This window comes from Leucoraja erinacea, chromosome 18, assembly GCF_028641065.1.
Source record: "Leucoraja erinacea ecotype New England chromosome 18, Leri_hhj_1, whole genome shotgun sequence".
Classification (NCBI taxonomy): Eukaryota; Metazoa; Chordata; class Chondrichthyes; order Rajiformes; family Rajidae; genus Leucoraja; species Leucoraja erinaceus.
In genome coordinates this window covers 19,736,853-19,764,592 of record NC_073394.1, presented here as the reverse complement: position 1 = coordinate 19,764,592, position 27,740 = coordinate 19,736,853, and the positions used below count along the sequence as shown (strand labels likewise).

The following is a 27,740-nucleotide window of genomic DNA, read 5'->3' as shown; positions in this document are numbered from 1 at the left end:
ATAGTCGCTGAATAACTAAATGCATTGAATAACGAATGCATTTCGTTGTCTCTGTACTGTACACTGACAATGACAATTAAAATTGAATCTTGAATCTTAAAATACAATCAAGATGGCATCAATAATTGCCATAGAAAAGAATAGTTTATTACCTTGTAATGGACCCTGCCAAAAAGTCACAACAAGTAAAAGCAACAGAACATCTAACAGCCCAACTCCATGTGTTTAGGCTCAGTGGCAGCTGAAAGCTGAGACAAAATGACATGGTGCTGCATTTTGATTTCACAAAATGTGTTTTTGGAACTGGATCACTTGCGCACAGCAAGGTCCAAGATGAGTTAATGCAGGGCGGCAGTGGCACAGTGGTAGAGCTGGTGCCTCACAGCACCAGAGACTAGAGGTTCGATCCTGACCTCAGGTGCTGTCTGTGTAGAGTTTGCACGTTCTCCCTGTGAACATGCGCGTTTCCTCTCAGTGCTCCGGTTTTCTTCCACATCCCAAAGACGTATGGGTTTGAAGGATAAATGGCCTTTGTGAATTATAGGGAGAATAGAGGGAGAGCGAAAATGGGATGACATAGAACAAATGTGACTGGGAGGGAGTTGAAGTTGGTACTATCACAGCATTTAAGAAACATTTAGAAAGGAAGATGGATTGGATAGGTTTAGAGGGATATGGGCCAAACGAAGACAGGTGGGACTAGTATAGATGGGATATGTTGGTCGGTGTGGGCACGTTGGGCAGAAGAGCCTGTTTCCACGCTATATCACTCGTTAATTCACACTTTTGTAGCATTTAACCTCTATTTAGGCAGCTATCATAGATCTCAAATAGAATCGTAGATTAGAAAAAAAAATACAAATTACAGCCAATCAACCCAAGTTGTTAAATGGATAATGGTTCACAATGCAATGTGATTCTGCTTCACCTACAATGAACACAACATTTTAACCACGACTTTGCTTCATGTTTAAGGAAAATCATTCTTCTGTTCAAAGCAGTGATTTCCAAAAGGTGAGCTGCACGCCAGGTCCATTGAGAGCACAATAAAACATCTATCCTCTACTGGATAGAAAGAGCTACTGCACATGAACTGAGTCTGTGCAGATAATGAGGAATTTAATAGAACACCATCTACTGGTACTCATTCACCAGCAACAATCTGGTGACTAAAGATTGCTTGATATGCAAGCATTTTCCAGAAATCAGAGATATAAGAAGGCAATTTCAACAAGACCCAAATCAAAATATCCCATGCCAAGCAGCATTGCATTTAAGGGACAAACCAAGGGAAAATTTAAATCCTCAGAGAAGAGAACATCGTCATTCTGAAGAAGGGCCCTGACCCGAAACATCACACAGATGAAGAAAACTTTAAATGGCAATAATTAGAAGGCTAGATCAATATTACAAGCATCTTACAATAAAGCCAATGAGCGCCTGTATAATAGGAAGCATCTTTTTTAGGTTTAAGTATTTGAAAATTTGCTGCAGTTAAATATAAACTCAATGTTGTAATAGAAAGCCAGCAAACCCTAGAAGCTTTCCTAATCTCTGTTAATTTTTTGTCTTGTTCCAATACACACAAAGTTCCTTCTTGACCCTGCAATGGTATTGGAATCACTTCACCAATAAAAGACAAGACATAGCGGTGGGATTATCATCAGAAAAATGCAAGAAAATTCACAGCTACAAGTCATCTTTGATTCATTACCACATCACTGTATGCTAAAACTAACATAATACTTCCAACTATAACACAAGGACAGAGATTATCCATGTCATGGACAGTGGTCGCGAATAACCTCTTCAATATGCAGCACACACACACTGATTATATGTGTAAAGAAATTAATGGTCAAAGTGCAAAGGAAGAATATACGGTCTGGGATTATTTATGGGTTATGAAATTAAGAGAAGGTAGCAACCATTAATTCAAAATAAGAACCAGTCCTCAGAATATCTTTCTAATGTACTTTAAAAGCAGTATTCAATTACAAATTATAAGGACAGCTTTGCAAGCAGGCTGCCTACTCACAGGACCGTGATAGACCATTGTGATGGAGATGAAGGAAGCTTCCATGCCAGACTTGTTTGTCACTTGGCACGTCAAGCGATGCCATTGGCATATTTGTCTATTGATAATTGGGGTATCTGTGTACTCAAGAAACTTGGCCCTATAAACACTAATTTGGGGCATCTGAGTTCTCTGTCCTCAGAAGCTTTTAGACTATTCATATGAATAACTGTGTCCTAGCAAAGCTGTTTGGAATCGACAATATGGTACCATTGTAAATATGTGGTTTTGCAAACTTGCCTACACTCAAAACGGTAATTGTAGCTAGTGAAACTGGAGTCAATTGTTTCTTGCTGTCTTTGTATGCCATTGAAACTGTATTCCTCGATTCCTTGTGTCTGTACACACGATTCCTACAAATGGCAGGAACTACGGATGCTGGTTAGCATATTATTTGTTAATTGTTGTCTTTGTGTTTGAAACATATAAACTTGATGTATTTTGAGTTTGGGATTCTACTGAAAAGGTCTCCAAGAGACCTGGAATGTTTCCTTCTCTTAATGAATAAAGACTTTTATAACAACCAGCTTCAGCTTCCAAGTGTCTGAGTTCAAATGGTTACAATATACCCAAAGAAACCCCTATTGCATCCTACTAACTGGGCACCCATCTTATTGTCTGTTGTCTATTTCCCTGAACAGCGTGCAGTTTTAATTTATGACTTCCACAAACTACACAGGGGCGTGGAAATGAAATCAACCCATCAGTAAAAAATTCCACGTAACTGAAAAATTAAATTTCGTTGGTCAATCACTGTAAATCTGCATTCCTAAATTAGCTCCTAGATAGCCTAGCAACTATTGGTACAAATCAATGTAGCTTTTAAATAACCAGATGCAACATCACGCAAGATCATATCAAGATAAAGTATCATTGTATCAACAAATATTTCACGCAGAATCGAGTCTTATTCTATGTATGTTATTTCGAAAAAGGTATTATTAGTGTACAGTACAGTAATTATATATTTATAACCATATCTTGGTTACGTACTTGCTTGACCAGTAGTCCATGACTCCATATTCTCTCCAACAAATCACAGAGGCTGGCTATTAATGTATTTTCCTCCACTCCTGTGAGGGTCACCTCCCCATGACCCAATTCCACAGCTTCACGCCCCATTTTCTCCACCAACATGCGCTTTGTCTGCAACAGAGAAATTTTGTAGATCAATAAACAACAACTCAAGCTTACAATATCGGACAATTAAAAAAGAAAAACTGAGAACTTCTAATTCTTTGGAGCGGTTATTTACAGTCTTGGATCAAGGATGAGTGCATGCAACCAAATTCGCTGATGATGCAAAGGTACAAGTCTTGGTAAATTGGAGTTTGGAAGAACAACAGATGATCTTCATTAAACAAACAGAGTTTAAAGAAAACTGACGGTATTGAAACCAAGAGATAAGGGATCATCGGGACATAGCTTCTGAATATGGAGCAACACATATAACAAAATTAGAATTTCTTCGCTCAGAGCATCATGAATCTTTGGCATCTCATGCTCCAGAGCCGTGGAAGCAGAATCATTGAATATATTGCAGCTAGAGTGAGAAACACTGGAACCAAAAAGGGCAGGGTGCAAGAAAATGATGTTGAAGCCAAAAACTGGACCAGCCTTTCTCTAACTGAATGAAGGAGATTGCTCAAATGGCTGCATGACCTATTCTTTCTGTCTGAAGTCAGATCTCAATCCAAAACATAACCCATTCCTTCTATCCAGAGATGCTGCCTGTTCCACTGAGTTACTCCAGAATTTTGTGTCGACCTACTCTTCCAACTGTTTTAAATTCTTTATTTTGTACTTCGGCAGGTTGTTGATTTACAAACACAAATATCCCACTTTTGATAAACATATCTTTTCAGTAAAGAAAACTGTTTGAGTTTTGGTCACAATCAGGCTGGGGAAGAAGAAGGAAGCATACTTTCTGCATTTAATTACTATCATGAAATGCATGCACAGGCACTATAGAGCTGTGCTACAAAAATTATAATCTGACAACATTCAAAATCTAGGTTTGCATGTGAAAAACTTTGATTTGGGAGCACTGTTAAAAAGGTTAGCGTTCCCCCAGACACAGTCAGTGCTTTCTAATGGGAAAGGGAAAACATTGCAACAAGAGTGTATCTACTTTGTTACGACATTCCTTCAGCAGACCCTCAACAAACTTCCAGTTGGTATGTGCAATTACTGATGGCGAAAGGTTGGATAACTTGGGCTGACGCACACCTGTGCCAAGGCTCCGAGCTTCCTGGATGTATTTCTGCAATCAAACAAAAATGTACCTGTAATACAAATGAACGTGAACAGAACCAGCAGTTCACATATTGTAATTCAACAGATCTCCATTCAGAGAAAAGATGGGGGTTTGTTTTAAAGGTGAAATGGACCAACATGATGATTTGGAGGAAAGTTTAAGACTTCATATAATCAGCAATCCAAATATTTTTCATAATACACATCTATAATATAACATGCTAGCTAAATAACAGTAATGATTATGTTCCTGAATAGTGCTTCAAAAATCTGAAAAATCCTCAGACTGAAAAGCAATTTTAACCAGAAATACCAGAACAATTTCTTCAAAAATTATGATTATTACCTTTAGATTCTGCAACTGCTTTTCAAGGTACCAGTGTACACACTGATCAGAGAGCCATGAGAACACATAATTACTATCTTGGATTTGATACAATTCCTCACGGTAGACTCATCCAGAAGATTAAGTCGGATTAAGCGATTAGGTTTTGTGGATTAAGAACTGGTTTACTCATAGAAGACAGAGGTTGTGGTGGAAGGGTGTTATTCTAACTGGAGGAGTGGATTTCAGCAGGGATCTGAGCTCAGACCCTCAAGTCCTAGCAACATAAATCTCCTCTGCACCTTTTCCAGTTTAACAACATATTCCCTGTAGTAGGGTGACCACAACTAAACATACTACTCCAAATGTAGCCTCACATTCCAACTTCTATATTCAATAAGTAGACACAAAATGCTGGAGTAACTCAGCGGGACAGGCAGCATCTCTGGAGAGAAGGAATGGGTGATGTTTTAGGTCTTGACCCTTGAAAGGTCTCGACTCGAAATGTTACCCATTCCTTCTCTCCTTCAATTTAAACCAGCATCTGCAGTTCTTTCTCACACATTCTATACTCAATACTTTGACTTATGAAAGCCAATGTGCTGAAAGCCTTCTTGATCGCCCTACCTGTGACACCACTTTCAAGGAACTATGTACCTGTACTCAGACATCCCTCTGCCCTACAACACTCCCCTGAGCCCTGCCATTTACTGTGAAGGTTCTGCCCTGGTTTGACTTCTCAAAATGCAACACTTCTGTATTAACCATTCCTCAGCCCACCGACTCCACTGATCAAGATCCTGCTGCAATTGTTGATAACATGTGAAGTAAACTAGAATGCCTGAAGAAGTATGGCCAAATATTGTCTCAAATTGAAAGTGAAAGGCTACAATTGAAAAGACTAACCTCTCTTTGATCATTATCCAAGTGTAGGTGTTCGGTGTGCTGTTTTTGCCTGTCCTTTCGCCTCCACTGGGCTGGCGCACTTCTCTTCACCCATCTTATAAATGATTAAGCAAATTATAGGAATGAAACAAGACACACAATTGCACGCTTCATTTAAATTAATGCAGAAAATACTCAGCAATTATATTATTGCTCCACCCTCATGCGCCCCCTGGCCTCTGACCTTGTCCAAACTGTTCATGGCGAACTCTTGGGGAATTCTGACCATTTCCAAAATAAATTGGGAAGCACGGTGGAGCAGCAGTAGAGTTGCTGCCTTACAGCTCCAGGGACCCGGGTTTGATCCTGACTATGGATGCTTGTCTGTATGGAGTTTGTACGTTCCCCCCGTGACCTGCGTGGGTTTTCTCCAAGATCGCCAGTTTCCTCCCACACTCCAAAGACGTACAGGTTTGTAGGTTAATTGGCTTGGTATTAAAATATAAATTGTCCCTAGTGTGTGTAGGATAGTGTTAATGTGCCGGGATCGCTGGTCAGCACGGACTTGCTGTATCTCGAAAACGAAACAAATTCTACTCTACTTGCTTCGTCTACAAACTTAAAAATATTCTTAAAGCCAACAACAAAAATGTCAGAGAATTAGAAAAAATACTCACTACCGTGAAAATAGACACAAGGGGCTTGAGTTTACCCTGAGGTGGCAAAACAGCAATTTGTTTTTTTAATTTAACTTGACCAACAGTTTTGTATTCTATACAGTCGCACAGGGTGACTTAAGCCTGTTCTATGAGTTGCAATGTGGCCATTAAGGCCAATGCACAAAACAGATTCTGGAGGTGTTTAACAGAGCAAGCAAGTGCAAGGGTTCGGAGTGCTCTCACTACCACACAGAATACTTCTCCACTTTGAGCAGTCATGGGTCAGAGTTTCTAATGGGCCAGCGAGGAGGTTGCATTTCTTCAATGTAATTTGGCCAATCCTTGAATCTTGTCCTCGATTGGTTTGATAAGATCTTCTCAGGATAATACTATCTCTTGAATACTGGGATTTATAGTAAAGCATGTTGTATCAACAGATTTAGAAAATAATGTGAGTGAGCAGAGACAACATAGATTTACAATCATGTTTGAAACTCATGTTCCTCTGACCATTATTTATTTAATCTTCTCTGGCGATCTCCTCTCCAGATCCACATGCAAGTCCGTTTGATTTCAGTTTTATCTTGCCTGGTGGAATCTGTCAATTTTATCTTTTCTCCCTTGTCTAGCCGCTTTTTTACCCATAACCACTAATCTTCCCAAGCTGTTGTTTACTTTTCCAGATCCCAACCATCTCCTTCTCATCTGAGACTGAGGCTTCAACTCTTTTCTATCTACCGACCAGCTCTCCGTACACATTACACAAAATTTCTTGTATTCTAACTTAGTTCATTTACAAAAAATCCAAATATGCCACACGTAGAACTGTAGAAGATGACAACCACAACATTCAATATCTCCACAGCCATTTCATTCAACAGATCCTTGGGATTTATCAGTTTTTAGGCTTATTAGATTCTCTAGTTTCATTTATTTACTCATACCCCTTTACTTCCTGGTTTCCACTGGGACTTTACTTCCTCTGCTATTTTCTTTGATACAAATTTAATCTGAACCATCTAATGCATGTATTACATATCAATATAATGAAAATAAAACATGAAATACAAAACTGGCCAGATCAATCAATAGATAACCCGCAGTGAAAAAAAAAAGTTTTTTTCAATAAACAGCCAAGATACTTCAGAATCTCACAGCATTGTGACTTTGCATCAAGTTTCTCTGGAGTCGAGCTAATCCAGCTGTTATCAGGCAACTGAATCATCCTACCACAACCAGAGAGCAGTGCTGAACTACTATCTACCTCTTTGATGTCTCTCGGAATATCCTTGATCGGACTTCGCTGGCTTTACCTTGCACTAAATGTTATTCCTTTATCATTTACACACTTTAAATGGATTAATTGTAATTGTATTGTCTTTCTGCTGACTGATTAGCACACAACAAAATGCTTTTCACTGTACCTCGGTACACATGACAATAAACTAAACTGAATTACAATACTGTATATAGTACGATAATTTCACTGTACAGCTGAAGATATCAGAAAGACTTACTTGTTACAGGCTGGTGAGGAGGAGAGCACATCTGGCTGTAGTTTTGGGAAGAATCCACATTCATATTTTCCCTGGCCGATCTTCATATCTAGTAGGTGAGGGTGTACTGCGGTGTGGTCAATTTTGGCAAGTCTCAGCTTAATAGCCTTCTCTGGAGAGCACAATTACATCAATCATTAAAAAATGCCTTATGTTTAATTCGCAAAAAAGTGGAAAGCACTTTTCTTCTGCACAATGGATAAGCAGAAATTAACCCTATAACACTTTATAGAATCAAAATGCAAGAAAGGCAACTGTTTGTGAAGTCAGACTATAAATATTATTCAATCATTTTTTCAACAGATTTCTTATTAGGTTAAAATTCTCCACACGCATTCATTTTTGTTGTGAATTATTAAGAACGGATTATCCATGCAAGATAGTGCAGGTCACTGGTGCATTATTTAAAGGATCATATTCAAAATGTCAACACACAATAAAATAAACAAAGCCAGAAATGCTCATTCTGTGGAAGATGGTTCTGAAAAGTTTGAGGACCTTTGAGGTTAAATGTTGTGGAAAACAAAAACAAAATTATAACAGACTCAGCCTTCAGCTCTGAGATACAGATAATCTTGGTGAATGAGAAACAAGGCTAGAGAGGTGGAGAAGGCAATGGAAAAGGGAAAGTGGGGAATGCAAACCAGTAGGCGTCCGCGGTGGGAGTGCCCCGGTGGGAGAGCCGCACACGCAAGGCGGGAATGTACCCTGAGAGCTGCGTGGGCCCCGATCCACCCACCGAACAACCGCGCCGCGGACTGGAATGGCCCGACTCACCACACAGACCTGCCAGGGGACTGCGGAGAAGCCGGGCGGCGAGGCCTGTCTGTGCCAATGGAGCCTCGGCAGCGGTGGCGGGAGCCTCAGCACCAATGTGAGCCTCGGTGCTGGTGGGGCCTCGGCGGCAACGGTAGCATCGGCGGCCGAGCGTGAAGGGGGCAGGGGAAGACAATGGGGACCCAGTCTGCGGGGAGCGCAATGAAGAACAATGGGGACCCTGGTGTGGGGGGGGACCACCGTGAAGAACAATGGAGGACCTGGCGTGGGGGCACCACCGTGAGGGACGATGGGAGAACATAGGGGGACCCGGTCTGGGGGAGGGGGGGCACTCTAGTTTTAGAATCCTCTGCCCAGGGGATAAGCCTGTGTTTGTTTGTTTGTTGGTTGTTTGTTCTGGTTTAGGCGCAGTGCCAACAGTCGCTTGTCCTTTTCTTTTTTTTTCCACTTTTAATTTCAAGTTTTCGTGTACCTTGTTGTGTGTTGCCGACCATTTTCCCTCCAGGGATGAATAAAGTTTTATCGTATCATATGAAAAATTGACTTTGGGGCACATGGGAATGAGAACAAAACCAATGATGCAAACGGATGAGAGGCAGAGGAGAGAGATGACCCAGCCAGGATACTCAATCCCAACCTCTATCAATCACATGGGGTCAATTGGTAGCAATGTCACAGGAGGCAGATTTGAGAGCTCAACACCCACTCCAATGCACAAAGATACCTGACACTCTGGTGAAGCTCCGCAATACAGCTGCACTCTCAGAACTTGTGTTCAGGTGGATGCTAAAAAGATCCTATACCTTTTTAAAAAATGAAGAGCAAGAACATTTTTGGATGGCCCAGCCAATGATTATCTCTTGAGCATTGCATCCCAAAAAGTAATTAAACTCATGGAAACACAAGAGATCACAGATGCTGGAATCTCGGGCAAACTGTTGGAGAAACATCCGTGAAGGGAAATGGAGAGTCTTTCACCAGGACTGAAGAGCAGAGAGAAGATAGCCAGTATAAATGAGTGACGGGGAGGGTTTGGGCAATAGCTGGCAAGCATTAAGTGGATTCAGGAGAGGTCAGGTTGCGGAGGAAAGAGCAGAGATAGCGACAGATGCTCAGAGGGGCTGGAGAAATAGAGGGCGACAGATTATGGACATTTATGAAAGAGTGTCCATCAATGGACACTCTTGATGGACACTCAAGGGTGGCCTAGCCTGGGAGCCCAGGCCACCCTTGACTCCCACATGGACATTGATTCCTACACATCCTCTGTTCTGGACTTCATAAACTCCACCATCAATAGTGTCACCTCCCTCAAACAGGTGACCATATTCCCGAATCAGAAGCCATGGATGAACAGCGAGGTCAGGCTACTGCTGAAAGCACGGGACACCGCTTTCAGGTCAGGCGATGCTCGAGCCTACAGTTCATCCAGAGCTAACCTGAAGAGGGGCATCAAGAAGGCCAAGCACTGCCATAAGCTCAGGATTGAGGAGCACTTCAACAACAACTCCGACCCCCGACGCATGTGGCAAGGAATCCAGGCCATCACGGACTATAGACCCACCAACATCACCCCCACATCCAGCGACGCCTCCTTCATTGAGGAGCTTAACCACTTCTATGGCCGCTTCGACAGGGACAATCTAGAGACAGCCATCAAGGCTGTGCTCCCTGCTGATCACCAACCCTTCACACTCACTCCCTACGACGTGTACGTGGCACTGAGTAGGACTAATGCACGTAAGGCTGCTGGCCCTGACGGCATCCCCGGGCGCGTGCTCAGGACCTGTGCTGCGCAGCTGACAGACGTCTGGACTGACATCTTCAACCTGTCACTTGCCCAAGCAGTTGTCCCCATGTGCCTTAAAACCACCTCCATCGTGCCGGTGCCAAAACACTCCACTGCGGCGAGCCTCAACGACTTCCGCCCAGTTGCACTTACTCCCATCATCACCAAGTGCTTCGAGAGGCTGGTCCTGGCACACCTCAAAGGCTGCCTACCCCCCACACTGGATCCCTATCAGTTTGCCTACCGCAAGAATAGGAGTACGGAGGATGCCATCTCAACGGCACTTCACTCCGCCCTCTCCCACCTCGACAACAGAGACACTTACGTAAGAATGCTGTTCATCGATTACAGCTCAGCATTCAACACCATTATACCATCTAAACTGATCACCAAACTCAGTAACCTGGGCATCGACCCCTCCCTCTGCAACTGGATACTGGACTTTCTAACCAACAGACCCCAGTCTGTTAGGTTAGACAAGCACACCTCTTCAACCCTCACCCTGAACACTGGCGTTCCACAGAGCTGTGTGCTTGATGAAGCCGAGTTTTAGTCTTCGCCTACGAAGATACACCTGTTTCTGGGCTAGCTTACACCATCATTTAGTGTCAAATTAGGCTTTCCAAGGTTGCGGGGTGTGGCCTCATCAGCAACAAGTGAAGAGCGAGCCTATCTTTGAAAGTAAGATCCATAAACCAAAGCCAATGTTTATGGGGGAGGACAATAAAGGAAGAGAGGACTAGACAGTCAATCTTTGTAAACAAATGACCTCATGTTTATGAGGGACCAAATGTCTAGAGGAAGCAGCGAAGAGAGCTAGGGTGGTCTATTTGGAGATAAAACAAATGGACAGGTGGAATGCGTTTAGTATATCTTACCATGTAAAAAAAAGGTTTGATGTGATGCATTCTGTGGAAACCTTTTCCAGTACCTCTGACCATGACTAATGTCTGTGGAATGTGATAAGGGGTAAACAAACCCTATTTAAGGCAAAGTAATTCTGTTGTTAAGGGAAGGTGGCTGAGGACAGTCAAGTGTCTGTGTTGGTCACTTGACTGGAGTTCTCCCTCCCTTCCATCGGCCGATGTTAAGTAAAGTTTTGAACTGGTCTACCAAACAGTTTGTGTGGTGTCTGTTTATTAAGAAGCGAACCTGGTTTAGTAGTTAAGATAAGTAGCTTTTTCATGCTGAGCCCCCTCCTCTACTCCCTCTTCATCTACGACTGCACACCTGTACATGGTACTAACACCATCATCAAGTATGCAGATGATTCAACGGTGATTGGCCTCATCAGCAACAACGATGAGTCGGCCTATAGGGAGGAGGTCCAGCTCCTAGCAGCATGGTGCGCTGACAACAACCTGGCCCTTAACTCCAAGAAGACCAAGGAGCTCATTGTAGACTTCAGGAAGTCTAGAGGCGGCACGCACACCCCCATTCACATCAACGGGACGGAGGTGGAACGCGTTTCCAGCTTCAGGTTCCTGGGGGTCAACATCTCCGATGACCTCTCTTGGACCCACAATACCTCAACTCTGGTCAAGAAGGCTCACCTGGGAAATCCTGGGAAAAGATTATGGTCTGTTTATCCAATCTATGCCTCCCATAAATGTGGTTTTTTTAAATTAGGTTTTCCCCTCAACCTGATATCCCAGAGAAAAAAAAAAATCCAAGTTTATTTATCCTTTCCTGATAGCTAGTACCCTCTAATCCAGGCACTTTCAGGGAGCTATAGACTTCATCCTGTACATGAATGAGGTCACAAATCTTGCCATTAACGGTATACTTACCACTCATTCAACCTCCCAAAGTGCAGCACCTCACAGTTGCTCAGATAAATAAAATACCTTTTGATTAAACTCCAGTTGCCATTATCCCACCCATTTCTGTACCAGATCTACATCTTGCAGTTTTCTGGAACGATCAACATGGTGGAGTAACGCAGTGGGTTAGGCAACAACTCTGTCTGATCCCACTAGTTAATCGAGCATTTTGTACCTTTCTTTGGTAAACCAGCATCTGCAGTTCCATGTTTCTACTACTTATTACCTGTATGTCTCTTATTCTGATGCTATATGTTTGTGGGAACAAATATCAAACTGTGCTGATACTTTCAACGATAAGCACACTTGAATTTGCCAAATCTAGATACATTCTCAAACTAACAATAGCCATTTGAACAATAGAATTTAAGTACAAAATAGCACATTGTACTACCCCTGGCAACATCCTTATCAATGATGCCCAGATTTCCAAAAATTGACTAAAAGCAAAAGCCCTTACCTGCTGCATAAATAGTCGTACATTTCTGATACATGGATGTACGGAGTGTCGGTGTTCTAACATTCAAAGTCCTTATTTTGTCAACTCGGGTATCAAATACCCTAAGAATTTGGTCTTTTTCATCATCGTCGTGACACATTATTTTATTATCAATGAATGATGCAAACATTTGTGTTTCAAGAAACCTGGACAGAAATGGTAGATAAGGCTCTGGCTGGTCTGAAAGGAAAGAAGCCTGCAAAGAAAGGAAAACAATAACAACATTCAATAATCAATTGGAAGTGAAGTACTCGTTTTAAAAACTTGACAAATAACAACTTTGTCTGGAGTCGTCAGACCCACTTCTAACTGGCATACACTTGCGTAATTGGTACTGGCATTGGTTTATTTTTGTCACGTGTAATATGAAAAGCTTTCATTGCGGGCTATCCAGTCAAATTGTGCGCTACATGAGTACGATCAAGCCATACACAAGTACAACAGGTAGTGCATAGAGAAAAATATCAGACTGTAGAATGTAGTGTTTGAGCATTATAGTGTTACAGTTACATAAGCAATGAGGTAGGATGAAGGATCAAACTACACCCTCGCTTGTCAAATCCATGCATTTAAATCAATAATTTGATGTCTATGTTGCTGGAGTAATGCAATTAAATAATTTATCTTGAAAACTATACATTGCTATAGAACCATTTTTTTCCTTGCTGAGATAGAGAACCCCATAACTTAGTGCCAAGACAACATTTCTCTCAATGTCAGCATGACAAAGGAGATTGTGATTGGCTTCAGGATGTGAAGGGGTACACATATCCTGTACACATTGATGGCGCCGAAGTAAAGATGGTTTAAAGCTTCAAGTTCATAGGAGTAAATATCACTTGCAACTTGCCCTGCACCATCATATCGAACCAATGGCCAAAAAGTACACCAATGCCTCTCCTTCCATAGAATACTTAGGAAGTTTGGCATGTCGCCAATAACTCTCACCAACTTCCACAGATGTGCTGTAGAAAGCATTTTATCGGGATGCATCATAGCATGGTTTTGGAGCAGATCCACCCAAGAACATAAGAAATTGCAGACCAACCTCCCTTCCATTGACGCCAGCTAGATTTCACGCTGTCTCGACAAGGCCACCAGCATAATGAAGGACCAATCTCACCTTGGTCACCTCCCCTTCTCCCCTCTCCCATCAGGCAAGAGGTACAGAAGTGTGAAAATGCATAATTGCAGATTCAGGGACAGTTTCTTCCCAGCGGTTATTGGACAACTGAACCATCCTACCGTCAATTAGAAGGTGGTCCTGACCTAACATTAATCTTATGAGAGACCCTCGGAATCTCCTGAATCGGACTTTGCCTTGCACAAAATTGTATTCTCTTTATCCTGTATCTATACACTGTGGATGGCCTGATTGTAATCCGCTGACTGGATGGTACACAACAAAAAAGCTTTCCTCTGTATCTTATAATAGAGACCAAGAAAGCAGAGAAGTTTGCATTTTAAGAGCTTAACTTACCTTATCAAAGTTCTGCATTTGTTCCCGATTATTGAACCAGGATTCCTTGTCATGGCTTGGTTGAATTACAAACACCTCATAATCAGCAAACACCTGAGTAAAGCGATTGGCAAAGATCTCCCTGATCTTGATGTTAAGCTGATGAATCTTCAGTTCCTCCTCGTCACAATGAACTTTAAAATCTTTGTTACTTCCAGCTTCTACTCTTACTTCCAGCTGCAACAATAAAATCAGACAAGATCATCACACCCAACAAATCACACTGCGATGGGAAGAAAGGTGGAAATTAACGGAGGTTGGTTGCCTCTCTGCTGTGCTCTGTCTCTCTGATACTGACAGCATATTTGTCCAAATCCCTTTGAAGACCACAGAATAGAAATCCAGAAGTTACAAAGCATTCCGTATATGTTACAGCCTTAAGACATCCTGTTAAAATAAGTCTCCCAAATGAAGATAGATTTTCTACTTGGATTAAATATATACTAAAGTCTATTTTAAAACACAAATCAGGACATCATCCTATTATCTGGACAGGTATTGAATATGTTTATCTGCTTATTATTGAGAATACATTAAACAACAGCTAATACTTAAAAGTTACATATATGATGCATCTGAACCTAGATTATTTTCATCAGTTCTCAATGGAATACTTGATGCACTTTGGATCTAACAGATCAAGGGAAATAAACATTAATTGATGTAGGAAAGAGATGAAACAATAACTAGATGATTTTTAATTACATAAAAGCTATCTGTTTTTTCATTCAATTAATCTGTGAAATAAATTTTAAATGAATTAATCCTAAAATGATACCACAGTAGAACCATGTGCGTTCAGTGTTTTGCATTTGGTTAAACTTGTAGCATTTTATTGGCACTGTTACCAAGTACTTCTGAAATTATCAATTTATTTTGAAACTGTTAATTAAAGGTTGTGTTCACTGTCCAGCAAGTCCAGTAGGCTTATGATTAAGAGAAAACATATACGTAATGGAAACTGGCAACCTGCCAGTACAATAGGAATTCACTTACCATCACCTGCACTAAATACAATATTCAGCCACTAGTTTTAATTAAAATGTATATAAAGGTCAAATAATTGATTTAAAAAACGGTCGGGGTTGTGGGCCCGCAACACATACCTTCAAGGAAGCAGCAGGTGAAGGAGTAAGTGCGGGGATTGGCTGAGGAATTTAATTCACAAATCAGTAAGTTAGCGAATTAGTCAATTTATAAATGTTCCCATTTATACAATGTCAAAAACATTCCGAATAGTACTTAATCAAAAGTAAGTTTGAATTTGTGAACAATGTCTCCCATTTGTAAACTGCTTCATGTCCAGAAACAGAAAAAAGATCAAATTTCATTCTGGATGTCAATATCAATTTACTTACAATTAAGAATATCAACTTGCATAACTTCCTCTAATTGGTAAAGTCTAAATGCTCAGAAGGTGAAAATATTCAACACATATAAATGCATCTCGCCAGTACAATTTCTCATCAAAGTTTTCGACAAATTACACAAAATGTATTAATATGCTTGTAAACCTTTCTTCCCCATCTTTCAATAATATTCTTGGACTAATATTGATAGAGAATTAAAACTTCACATTACAATGAAACAGATGCAGGCATTAACATTCTAATGATTCAACATAATAAGATTTTTCAGCTAAATCCATGGAAGAATAAGCTTATTTTAGTATTTCACCAGGGAATTGGCCCCATGGCAGAACACGGGACTGGAAACTGGAAGTATCCTGCTACCACCATCATCTATTGTTACAATTGATGGCTCCCACTGATTGTCGCGGGAAGCTTGCGTCCTTTTCAGGATGAATGATGACAGCGATGTCAACATTTGTAACAAGATGGACTCGAGAGAAGAAGACCAGGGAATTTTTCAATCCTTCCCAGATTTTCCAAGTACACAGGTTTAGGAAACAACTTCAAACAGGACCTTGAAAACAAAATAAATTCAACACAAACCTTCTCTAAACTGACTCCAGTCCTCTTCACAAGGGCCTGCAGCCTTGCCATGGTCTCATTTTCCTTTAGTAATTCATAGGTGCTCAGTGCCAACCCAGCTACATTTCCATTCTTCTTATCGCAGACCACGTTGCTCTCTTTAAAATCTTTCAGCTTAGAGGTACTTTTACTGCAGTGCAAGTTCCCTTCAGGTGGAATCCCAAAAGCCATTAGGATTTCAGAGATTTCTTGAATCAATGCTAATTTGTTTGGAAACTGTGGCAAGTCTTCAGGCAGCTCAATGGAATGGTTGTCTATATCCACAAAGCACAGATTTGCCTGAAAATGTTAAATATATATTTAGAGATTTTGAAAACATTTATTTATGTCAGAAATGCAAGCTACGATATTGCTGTACGATGTGACAATGACACCATCAATCTCTCAATTTATGAAGAGAAAGGAACAAATCAGTTAGATGTTTCTGATATGCTACAGGATTATTCAATTTTCCTAAAACAAGGTCCTCAACGAAACAAAAGAATATTTTATTTTAAAAATAAAATCAGAAGTTTCCATTTCCTTCATGATTCAGAATTTCTTTAGTGTTACCTTTAAAGCTGTAACCAATCGAGTGAATGGGCTTTAATGAAAGCTGCAAATCAGAGAATAAACGAAAACTGGTACTCTTGATTTTTTTAACTTTGCAACAAAGCCATTATTTGCACACAAGTAAAAATAAAACAATCTTCCGACCTTTCTGTTCAAACTAGGGACATTTATCTATCTATCTATCTATCTATCTATCTATCTATCTATCTATCTATCTATCTATCTATCTATCTATCTATCTATCTATCTACCTACCTATCTACCTATCTATATATAACTAAAACTGATCTTGTGCTTTTCTGGTTTCTGTGGTTTTTCTATTTCCGCAAAAACGGTACACGATAGCGCTACGATTTTTCACCACCTTACTCACCATTCACCTGTGCTCAAGTTCAACAAGGTTTGTTCCGATCGATGGTAGAGTTTCAAAGTTATTAAGGTTTAAAAATCTTAAAAACTGCGCATGCGCAGATTGGTCCTTTCCTGCCGTACCATCGCCACATTGATTCGCCGGGTTGGCTGTCAGTCACGGGCAGCGCCCGCCTCGCCCGACATTGTCCAGCGTTGCATGGCCACAGCCAGTTGGCCGGACATGGCCGGAGGGGCCGGCAACAGCCGCTGCTCCTGCACACAAGGAGGGAAAGGAGCGGCACCCTCAAGATCCTGGGGAGGTGAGGAGGGAGAGTGGGGATTGAGGGAGGAGGAGGGGTAGGGGCGGAGAGGGGGGGGGGGGGGGAGTAGGGGAGGTGGAGGGAGAGGGGGGAAATAGAGGGAGAGGAGGGAAAGTGGGGGAGGTGTGAGGGAGAGGAGGGAATAGTGGGGGAGGTGTGGGGGAGGTAGGGAGTGGGGAATAGAGGGAGAGGAGGGATAGTGGGGGGAGATAGGGGAGGTGAGCAGTGGGGGATGAAGGGATAGGAGAGGGGTAGGGAGGAGAGAGGAGTTATGGAGGGAGGAAGGGAGTGACTGAGGGTAGGGGAAAGGAAAGGGAGGTGATTGGGGAGGGGAGGAGGAGAGTGGAAACAGGGAGGGTGAAGAGGTGGGGAGGGAGTGCTAGGGGATGAGGGGAATTGAGCTGCGCCTGCGCAGTTGGGGGGCTATGCGTGAGTGGTGGAATATTGCGTTGGGGGAGCAGACCCAATGGGTCTGCACTTAGTCTAGTTTGTACATATATATTGAGATGATGGCAGGACTGAGGATTTTTCCTCAAATCATTGTAGTCTTTTTTTCCCCCAATAAGTGCCTTATCATCAGTTTGCTACGATCAAACATAAATTTCACCTACACTAGATTGCTGATTACTGCTAGGGCTGTATTACTGAACGTCTGACAATATTTCACTGGGCCAACTAATTATTCTATTCAGGAAAAGACAAACGGAAATCCTGGCAACAAGAAACTTAGCTTATTTATGGTTGCACAATTAGAGAGACTCACCTCATGTGGTAACTCTAATTTGGACCGATCATCCTGTCCATTGGAATGTAAACCCATCAAGTAGGGAACAGGAGCATCTAAAAAATGAAGGAGTGATGCAGGGAGTATAGGAACATACACATGCTGCCATTGGCAGGGAAAGAGTATTGCAGTGATACTTTCTGCTACTGTCATCAGTCTCTGGTAATCTGTTAGTCAAAAACAAAAAGCACACAAATACATTTAAATTAGATTTTTATGAACAATAGTCAACATCATTTTCAAGACAACATATTTTATCTGGAAACACCATGGTCAATGACAACCCTTTCCACTCTTCCCTTCTGCCAATTGGTGATATTCGATGTTCATGTAACGACACTGAAACATGCAATGATTGGCAATTCATGTTCTTCGGATCGCTTTTAAAGTTATAAACGTCTCAAGTTCCTAAAACAACAATATTAATAACAGTTTTTCTAATATTGTATGTCATGATAAATATTCAATATTTGAATCCGTCTTACTGAATTTTCTCAGCCAGGAATCCATCCTGCACAAACACACAGATAAATGATGAGTGGCACACCCGAGTACATTAAAGAAAACACAAAAGATTATAGAAACAAATTATAAAAATGTCGGCAAAGATAGAAGTAAACCTCCAAAAATCCTAAAGATAATTCCTAACTACAAGAAATCCCTGGTAACTTTTATTACGACTAGTATTGTTACACTACAAATCACATGATTCTTTAGCTTTAAGATCAATCCCATCTGTGTCATTTGCTAATATTTTTCCCAATAGCTGAATGGAGTAATGGGGCAGTAAAGGCGGGGAAACAAAGAGCTGCCGAGAATATTAAAAGTTTCAACATGCATTAGTCAAGTATCTATGCATTGGCATGTTTTGAATCTGTAGTGCAGATCAAGATCAACAACCCAATCCCTTTAAAATTAAGTACGGTCTGTACTAATCTGTATCAACTGGCAAAATTTCCAACTTGTTGAAACCTCAGGTTATAGACAATTCTGGAAATCATGATGTAACCCAGGATACAATCAGGTATAAAATCATGAAAGGACCAGATCGGGTAGATGCACAGAATCTCTTGCCCAGAGTAGGGGAATCGAGGATCAGAGGACATAGATCCAAGGTGAAGAGGGAAAGATTTAATAGGAATCTGAGGGGTAATTTTATTCACACAAAGGGTAGTGGGTGTACGGAACAAGCTGCCAGAGGAGATAGTTGAGGCTGAGAGTATCCCAACATTTACGAAACAGACAGACAAGTACATGGATAGGACATTTGGAGGGATATAAACCAAACGCAGGCAGGTGGGACTAGTGTAGCTGGGATATGTTGGTTGGTGTGGGTACGTTGGTCTGAAGAGCCTGTTTCAACACTGTATCACTCCATGACAGGTCTAAACTTAACAGTACTCCTGATCGGAGGAAGATGATCGGGGGTATTTCTGTGGTCCAGCACCAGTCAGGTCCCAAGAGTGCCTGACAAGAGTGCTTCAATCTGTATAAGCATTCATTATTATAGCATTTTATAGGACAATTCCTGTCCGGAAACCTTACTTTCTCATGCCATGATATTTGGTTACAATTTTGCGTTAACATTTCCCAATCAACTTTATCATGTCAACCAAAACAATGGTGTTTCTGTAGAATGAGGTTCTGAAATTTAAATCCTAATTCCATCAAAGCACTCGCATTCTTAACTTGCATTCAGTTGAACATGAAAAATTTAACGCTTTATTAAACCTCAGCTCAGATATAGAACATCCACATATAAACAGCATAATCATTCTTACAATTTTTAATGAATAATTCCTTCTTTTGAATTACTGCCGCAAACTGTCAAAAAGCTTTCAGATATCCTCCAAATACAAGTGAAATACAGATTTCCTGGCACCCTCGGTTCCAGAACCTTTCTGGATTATCTGTTTTGCCAAACCAACAGAAGTCATGTGATAATGAAACAAATGTAGACCCCTGGCCCATTCCCCATGTCCCTAAAGCGCCATGGAGTGTTAGAAGCTTAAATAAAACAAACATTAAAGGTAAACACAAAAAAGCTGGAGAAACTGCGGGTGCAAGCATGAATGGCAACTTTCGCCCGAAACCCATTTCCTCCCCATAGATACTGCTTCCACCCGCTGAGTTTCTCCAGCTTTTTTGTGTAGACCTTCGATTCCCAGCATCTGCCCCCCTTCCTAAACATTAAATGTAAAAGGTGTGAATGAATGGCCTACTTCCCACTGCCCCAACTCCAGAGCCCCGGCTGGTGACACCCTAATTCACAAGGTGCACCAGCAAGGCCTTCTTCACCCACCGCATTCTGGTGACACATTGCAGTCTCTGGAGACAGAATGAGCTTTCTTTGGGTTGCTACCACTGACAGAACGCGTTCGGTCACTGTGGGTCTCCCTCCCCCACCCCCGTTTCTTGCTGTAGGCATTGGCTTTGTCCGCTGCCCACACGACCACTAGCTGCTAGCTTCTCCCATTGCATTGTCCTGTCTGCCGTTTTCCACCCCCCCCCCCCTACTCCTCCCACCGCCGGTTCCTCCTCCTTCTCCCCTGAAGTCGCCGACAGACTCCATCTTGGAAGTGACAGCAGGTGAGAGGGGAGGGAGCCCCACGGTGACCTAGCACGTCCAGTCATCGGCAGCGGCCTGAAGAAAGCCCGCCCAGTTGGGGGCTACAAAGTGAGCCTCAACAACGGTCATGTGACTTTGTCGAATGAATGAGTCTGAGGAAAGATCATCCACCCATGTTCTCCAGAGTTGCTGACCCGCTAAATTACATCAGCACTTTGTGTCATTTCACTTTCAAAACTAGACAGCGATGCCACTGGTCTGCACCAGCTAGCCCATATTCACCAGTTCACATGGCTGTTGTTGAGGCTCACGATATGGCCCCCGACCTGCTTTCTCCAGGCCACGGCCAACAACAGGACATGTTTGGTCACCATGGAGCTCCCTCCCCTCTCATCTGCTGTCGCTACCAAGGTGCAGTATGTTGGTGACGCTGGGGGAGAAAGAGGAGGTGGTGACTGTAGGTGGGAGGAGGATGAGGAGGTGGAGGGAGGTGAAAGAGGCCTACGGCACAGTGCGATGGGTGAAGCAGGCGGCACAAAGCCACCGCTGACAGCCAGAAACAGCAGCAGGTACGAGGGGATGGAGCCCCATGGTGACCTGTTGGTAGCGGCCCTAAAAAACGCTGTCCACAGGGGCTACAACATGAACCGCAACAACAGCCGGGTCACTGGACTGTGCGGTGGACTCACTAGTGCACCTTGACAGTTAGGAGTGGGGTATGAACCCTGGGCTCTAAACAACTGGGGAGATGGTGGGGATGGGTCGGCAGGTCTGTCCGCTGTATCCAACGTCTGTTATAAGGGGATCGTCAAGACGAGGGTTTACTGTATTGTCTTTGAGAAACAGTTAGGAGAGAAAATTAGGAGCACAGTTGAAAGGGGATTTTGGGAAACAGTCTTTTAAAGGTACCCAGTAAATTTGAGAAGGCTTGACAGGAATTTCTCAGTTCCAAGGGGTGAGCGGAGAATTGAACAGAATGGTAGGAGGCGGGGTTGTGGGGTGGTGCGTGGGGGGCAGGCAGAGTTGAAACACGATAAATTTAAACATTGGACCAGCAGAGATTAAATTAGACAAGGCCAAGGAGGGATTTCAATGTTTAGATGTAAACCAATCACTCGTTCACGACAGAGGTACATGACCAGAACGAGAGCTCACCACTCGCACTGCCATCAGTGGCCGACAAGGATATTTCAACTGACCTCGTGTAATTTTGTCCGGATTATAGGAGAGGGCGGATCATCAGTTGCCGGAAAATGGGTGTTCAACCTATACTGCTAACGAGGCTCTCTGAATGTCCAAGAGTGTTATACAAACTAATAAGCGATGTGTAAAGAGTCAAGAGTGGGGACAATAGGTACTGTGGGGACAATAGGTACTCGGTTCTTTTAATAGTGATCTTTGCTCATTTAATCCATTGGTCTTTTTGAATACGCTGGCCACCGTCTACATATTCAGTTTTCACATACTTCATTCCAGATTGCAAAACAAGTTAGAAAAAACATTGTGGTATACAAAACTGGGTCATTAACAGCAACAAACGTCAATGCATCTGGTTCTGGTTGAATCAACCAGAATCAGAACACAATTTTAACAAGTGTCAATACGCAACCTATCAAAGAGCATCAGCAGAACCCGTGTTTGTCAATTTAACACCACCACAGATGTAAAAGCTAGATAAGCAATTATTTAGAGTATTCTCATCTCAGGAAGATAATGTTAGCATCTAGGTTTTCTAGAAAATTAGTCACCATGGTTGCTTTAAAATAAAACCTGTTTCTTAAAACAACATTGCAGTGCCACTTCATGAAGCTGATAGTTTAATTTAGAAAATGGTGTAAATCATTAGAATAATTTTGCAGATCGGTTCATGTATAATCAAGTTTCAACATTCAAACAGGACAGGTTCAGGATCTAGAACAGGTTCTTTCTCGCCCCCCTCCCCCCATGTATCTATTTTTTTGGCATAGTTGGAAAGAGACTGGAAAAATGCAACTTAAATAAATAATGAGTCCCTGGTTGGAGGCGAGGGGGGAGGAACGGGGACAGGTGTTACAACTCCTGCGGTTGCTGGGAAAGCACCTGGGGAGGGCTGGTTTGGATGAGTGAACCAAAAAGAGTTGTAGAGGGAGCAGTCTCTACCGAAAATAGAAAAGGGTGGGGATGGGAAAACATGACTGGTGGTGGGATTACGTTGGAGGATGTGTTGGGTCTAGTGACTGGTGGGTGAAAAGTGAGGATCAGGGGAATTTTATCCTTGTTCCGGATGGTCGGAAGGGGAGCGAAAGCAGAACTTCGGGATACAGAGGACTCACAGATGTGGGATCCATATATGACAGCACGGGGGAAACCAGGTCTCTACGCGAAAAAGAATCTGCGGGCCTCGAAACCTTGCACCTCCTCCAACCTCATCTACTACATCCGGTGTTCCCGATATGACCTCCTTGTACATCGAGACTAAGCAAGACACTTGCGCACAGTCCACCAAGGCCTAATTGATCTCCTGGTTGTTAACCATTTTAACACACCTTCCCATTCTGACCCTTATGTCCTGGGCCTCCTTCATTGCCAGAGTGCGGGCACATGCAAACAGGAGGAATAGCACCTCAAATTCCACTTTGGTAGCTTACAATTCAAATGGTGTGAACATTAAATTCTCAAATTTTAGGTAACCTCTAACAACCCAGCCTCCCCTTCCCCTTTCTCCCCCATACCCACCCTTCTTCCTCTCCCTCATCTCCTGTGCCCTACCTGGACGCACCAATGTCCCATCCCGTCCCCCCCCCCCCCCCACCCCCACCCCACATTCTTCTCTCTGGCTTCACAATTATCAACTCTTCAATCCTTTTAGTCCACAATTTCTAACACATTGCTTCACCTGTGGCCTCACCAGTACCTTGTGCAGCTGTAATATAACATCCCAACTTCTATACTCAATACCCTGATGAAGGCCAATGTGACCAAGGTCTTCTTGACTACCTTATCTACATGTGATGCCTCTTTTAAAGAACTATGTACCTGCACTCCTCGATCCCTTTGCTCTACAACACTCCCCAGAGCCCTGCCATTTACTGTGAAAGTTCTGCCGGGTTAGTCTTCTGAAAATGTATCTGCATTAAACTCCATTAACCATTCTTCTGCCCACTTGCCCAACAGATAACGATCCTCCTGTAACCTTTGATAACCATCCTCCCTATCTACAATATACCACTCACTATAGTGAAACTTACAATCTGCAAACTGACAAATCGCCTTGTACATACTTGTCGTGTACATTAAATGTTAACTGTAACTTTAAGTACTGAGTCGGCGGCCACAGCGCTCCGGAGCTTACCGCACGGCGACCCGGTAAGGCATTGCCCGCTCCCCGCTGGTATCCCAGCGCTGTGGCCGCTGACTCCCAACATCGCGGAGCTGCGGCTGCGGGCGTCCAGCTGAAGGCGGCGCTGGATTTGGAGCGCCGCGCAGCCGGGGGTAGAGTTGCCGGGGTCGGAGCTCTAACCGGCGCCGCCCGCGGCCGGATGCCCTCAGCCCCAGCTCCGCGATGTTGGGAGTCGGCGGCCACATCGCTCCGGAGCTTACGGCACGGCGACCTGGTAAGGCATTGCCCGCTCCCCGCCTCTCCGACCAGGTAGGGGACTAAGAATTAAAGTTTCCCCCTTCACCCCCCCCCCCCCCCCCCCCCCCCCCCACTACATAAAATCCCTCCAAACTAGCTAGCTGACTAACATTTAAGCAATGATTTACAATGATTCCCCGGTCTCCAGGGAGGAGGCAGCCGCTCCAGACTTTTCAAGCCGCCCGCGCTACCTACCTAATCTACACTAAAAATCTTCCATTTCCGAAATCCGAAAAATTCCGAAATCCGAGAAGTGTCTGGTCCCAAGGCTTTCGGATAAAAGCTTGTGCACCTGTACTTCAATGCGTGTTCTTTTTTAAATATATGGAGTAATTTATAAAGAACACAATGTGCTGGAGTAACTCAGTGGATCAGAAAACATCTCTGGAAGACATGGCTAGGCAACATTTTGAGTGGGGACCGGTCTTCAGACCTGAAACTTTGCCCGTCCATGTCCTCTGGAGATGCTGCCTGATCTGCTGAGTTACTCCAGCACTTTGTGTTGTTTGCAAGATTCCAGCATCTGGAGTTCCTTGTGTCTGGAATAATTTGTATCTACCTGTCCAGTGTGCTAATCTGCTCATGTTCTGATTTTTAGTCCACTACATTCTTCTGTGCTTTTTCAACCTCTGCACTAACTGTAAACTTTAATCATTAATTTAATTCTGTAGAAGCAGTGGAACATGAATAAACTCTTTAACCTCTCTCTCACCTCTTCCTATATTCAACAAGACTATGACTCACTTGTGGCCTAACTCCATATCGATTTATACCTTTGGTTATAACCAACTGGCCATGTACCAATTACCCACAAGAGATAATTGGTCAGAACATTAACTTTCTCTCACTTCACAATTGTTCCCTTAACTGAATGGTTATTGCTGTTAATCGCTGGACTTCACAGCTCTCAGGAACCAGGTTCGCTTTCAATCTCGATTTCATCTTGTGTGGAGTTTGCATATTCTCACCATGACCATATGGGTTTCTTCTAATGCTAATTGCTTCCCAAATGCCTAAAATGTGCTGGTTAGTAGGCAACTATATACCATCCCTGGCAACTAGCAACCCTAGATTTGTTTATGCAGAAGATAACCAAGAAAATCCAGGTGTGTAGAAAGGCATTGATGGGCATGCGAGAAAGAATATCACTGAAGACTAAAGGGGCTGTCCCACTTGGGCGACCTAATTGGCGAGTATAGAAGAGTTTTTTAAAAAATGACATGTTGAAGACCTCCTTCGACTATGTAAAAGACCTGCTTCGACTATGTCAAAGACCAGCTACGACTAACTTATGGAAAATTGGGCACCGAATAGTGGAGAGTGACGACGACCTCCTTCGACCTCCCCTCGACTACGATGAAGACCATCTACGACTACCTACGAGTAACATTGCGACCTACTACGACCAAGCCTATGAGTAAAAAAAGTATAGATTTTTTCCATGGCGACCTTTTTTTACTTGTGGGCATTTTTTATCATATTGAAAAAAACGCTGCGACCTAGCTGAGACCTCAAGTACGCGGAGACTACTCCAGAGCATGAAGGAGAGTTATGAAGACCTCCGGCGACCATGCTGTGAGTACGAGTCGAGGGCAAACTCGCCAGAATTCACCAATTAGATCGCCCAAGTGGGACAGGCCCTTAAGTGGGAAATTAGGTTCTTGGAAATTGCTCTGAGAGTCAACCAAGACTGCCTCTGCATTGTAAAAATAGCAAAAGATGCAACACAAGTGTATAACTTGTCTGAAATTAAGCAAGATGACAGTTAAGCAACCCAGGGAGGCACGGTGGCACAGTGGTACAGCTGCTGCCTTACAGCATCAGGGACCTGGGTTTGATCCTGATTATAGGCACTGTCTATGACTGCGTGGATTTTCTCTGGGTTCCTCCCACACTACAAAGACATACAATTGTGTAGGTTATTTGGCTTTGGGAAAATTGGGTGATCGCTGGTCGGCACGAACTCGGTGGGCCAGAGGGCTTGTTTCTGCACTGTATCTCTAAACTAAAAGCTCAGAAAAGGATAGATTTGACCTCAAGCAGAAGATCCACGGTGTACAGAAAATTGCTGAGAAATTTTATTGCACACAGAAACAAACATTAAAATGAGAATATGGCAGGAATTCAAGCCAGTTCCTCATAGAAAAAAATTACGTCATCTGCAGAAACATCAGTAATCCCAGATTTTGCCATGGTGACACACAAGCAATTTCATACTCGGATAAGCAATTTCAAAACCTGCATGGTAATTGCAAACATGATGTCCAATATCCAAATGCTGTTAAACCAGATTTGAGTAGGCCTGAATAAGGAGAAATGCGAAAGGTGGCTGGGAAAACACAATTGGACTAATCAGGCAGCTATAAAGAAAGCAAAGACATTGAATGCAATATCTGCAATCATGAAAATCCCACGTTGGTTTTGAATGATGTAATCATCAAAATCTTAAGGACTGCCCTTATCTGCCCATAAGGACTTCCAATCAGACAGGACATCCTTCCTGTTAAATCATGCTTATTTTAAAAAAATGAGCCCCATTCAGTTTTTTCAGCCGATATGCTTTCCTTAACATTGCAGTAGTGATATCTGTGAGGTGCTGCTGATTTATCCTTGTTGCATGTCATAGTGGATAAACATGTCACAAACATAATAGACAGTTATCTCCGATACAGAAATTCCCAATGAAATTGATGATCAATTCTGCACTAGCAAACCTATTACACAATACATTTTTTTTAAACAGGCACTATTCATTTCGAATTTCCAACCCAGCAGCTGTGCACGAATCTCATCACTGAACATTACCAATGCCTACCTCACTTTCCAAAATGTATAACCTCATAAATAACAATAATCCTGGCATGTTCGTAATTGCCTGAACAAATGCAATTATGTTCAATAATGTCATATTGGGGGCCTATATGACATTAGCATGTCAGCTTTTTAGGGAAATGTAAGAACTATGGATGTTGGAATCTTGAACAAAACACAAAGTGCTGGAGTAATTCAACAGGTCATACAACATCTTTGGAGGGAATGGATAGGCGACCATTTGGGTTAGGCTCCTTCAGAGTTAGTCTGAAAATTATATTAATATACAACAATCTCATTTGTAATTTGAATGATAATAAAGCATGTGATATATAAAACTCTTGATGTTGTTTATTCATTATAATACCTGCCACTTACTCAAATTGTTAAATATTTGCTAAAATTTGTACTTTGGCACTAGCAAACCTCTTAAAATCACAGGCTTTTAATTTAATAATAACAATAATATCTTTATTGTCATTGCACAGAGGTACAATGAGATTTGGAATGCAACTTCCATCCGATGCAATAACTTAATTAGCTAAACATTTAGACACCCAGAGATACAAGATTAAAAA

General features: G+C 42.4%; 1 protein-coding gene across 8 annotated transcripts in view; it reads right to left on the bottom strand.

The window, feature by feature from the left end:
* The window catches only part of dennd5a (DENN/MADD domain containing 5A), an 85,797-nt gene that overhangs the window by 22,135 nt on the left and 35,922 nt on the right, over window positions 1-27,740 (bottom strand). For 4 of the 8 annotated variants that reach the window (XM_055649475.1, XM_055649479.1, XM_055649478.1 and 1 more), the window contains 8 exons: window positions 18,146-18,333; window positions 16,121-16,438; window positions 14,127-14,342; window positions 12,608-12,842; window positions 7,720-7,870; window positions 5,565-5,658; window positions 4,209-4,340; window positions 3,071-3,223 (listed from right to left, as the gene is read on the bottom strand). In XM_055649475.1, coding sequence (XP_055505450.1) covers window positions 3,071-3,223; window positions 4,209-4,340; window positions 5,565-5,658; window positions 7,720-7,870; window positions 12,608-12,842; window positions 14,127-14,342; window positions 16,121-16,438; window positions 18,146-18,333 — 1,487 coding nt within the window. Of the gene's footprint in view, window positions 1-3,070; window positions 3,224-4,208; window positions 4,341-5,564; window positions 5,659-7,719; window positions 7,871-12,607; window positions 12,843-14,126; window positions 14,343-15,271; window positions 15,314-16,120; window positions 16,439-18,145; window positions 18,334-27,740 lie in introns of all 8 variants that reach the window. The other 4 variants (XM_055649474.1, XM_055649477.1, XM_055649476.1 and 1 more) reach the window with 2 other exon arrangements.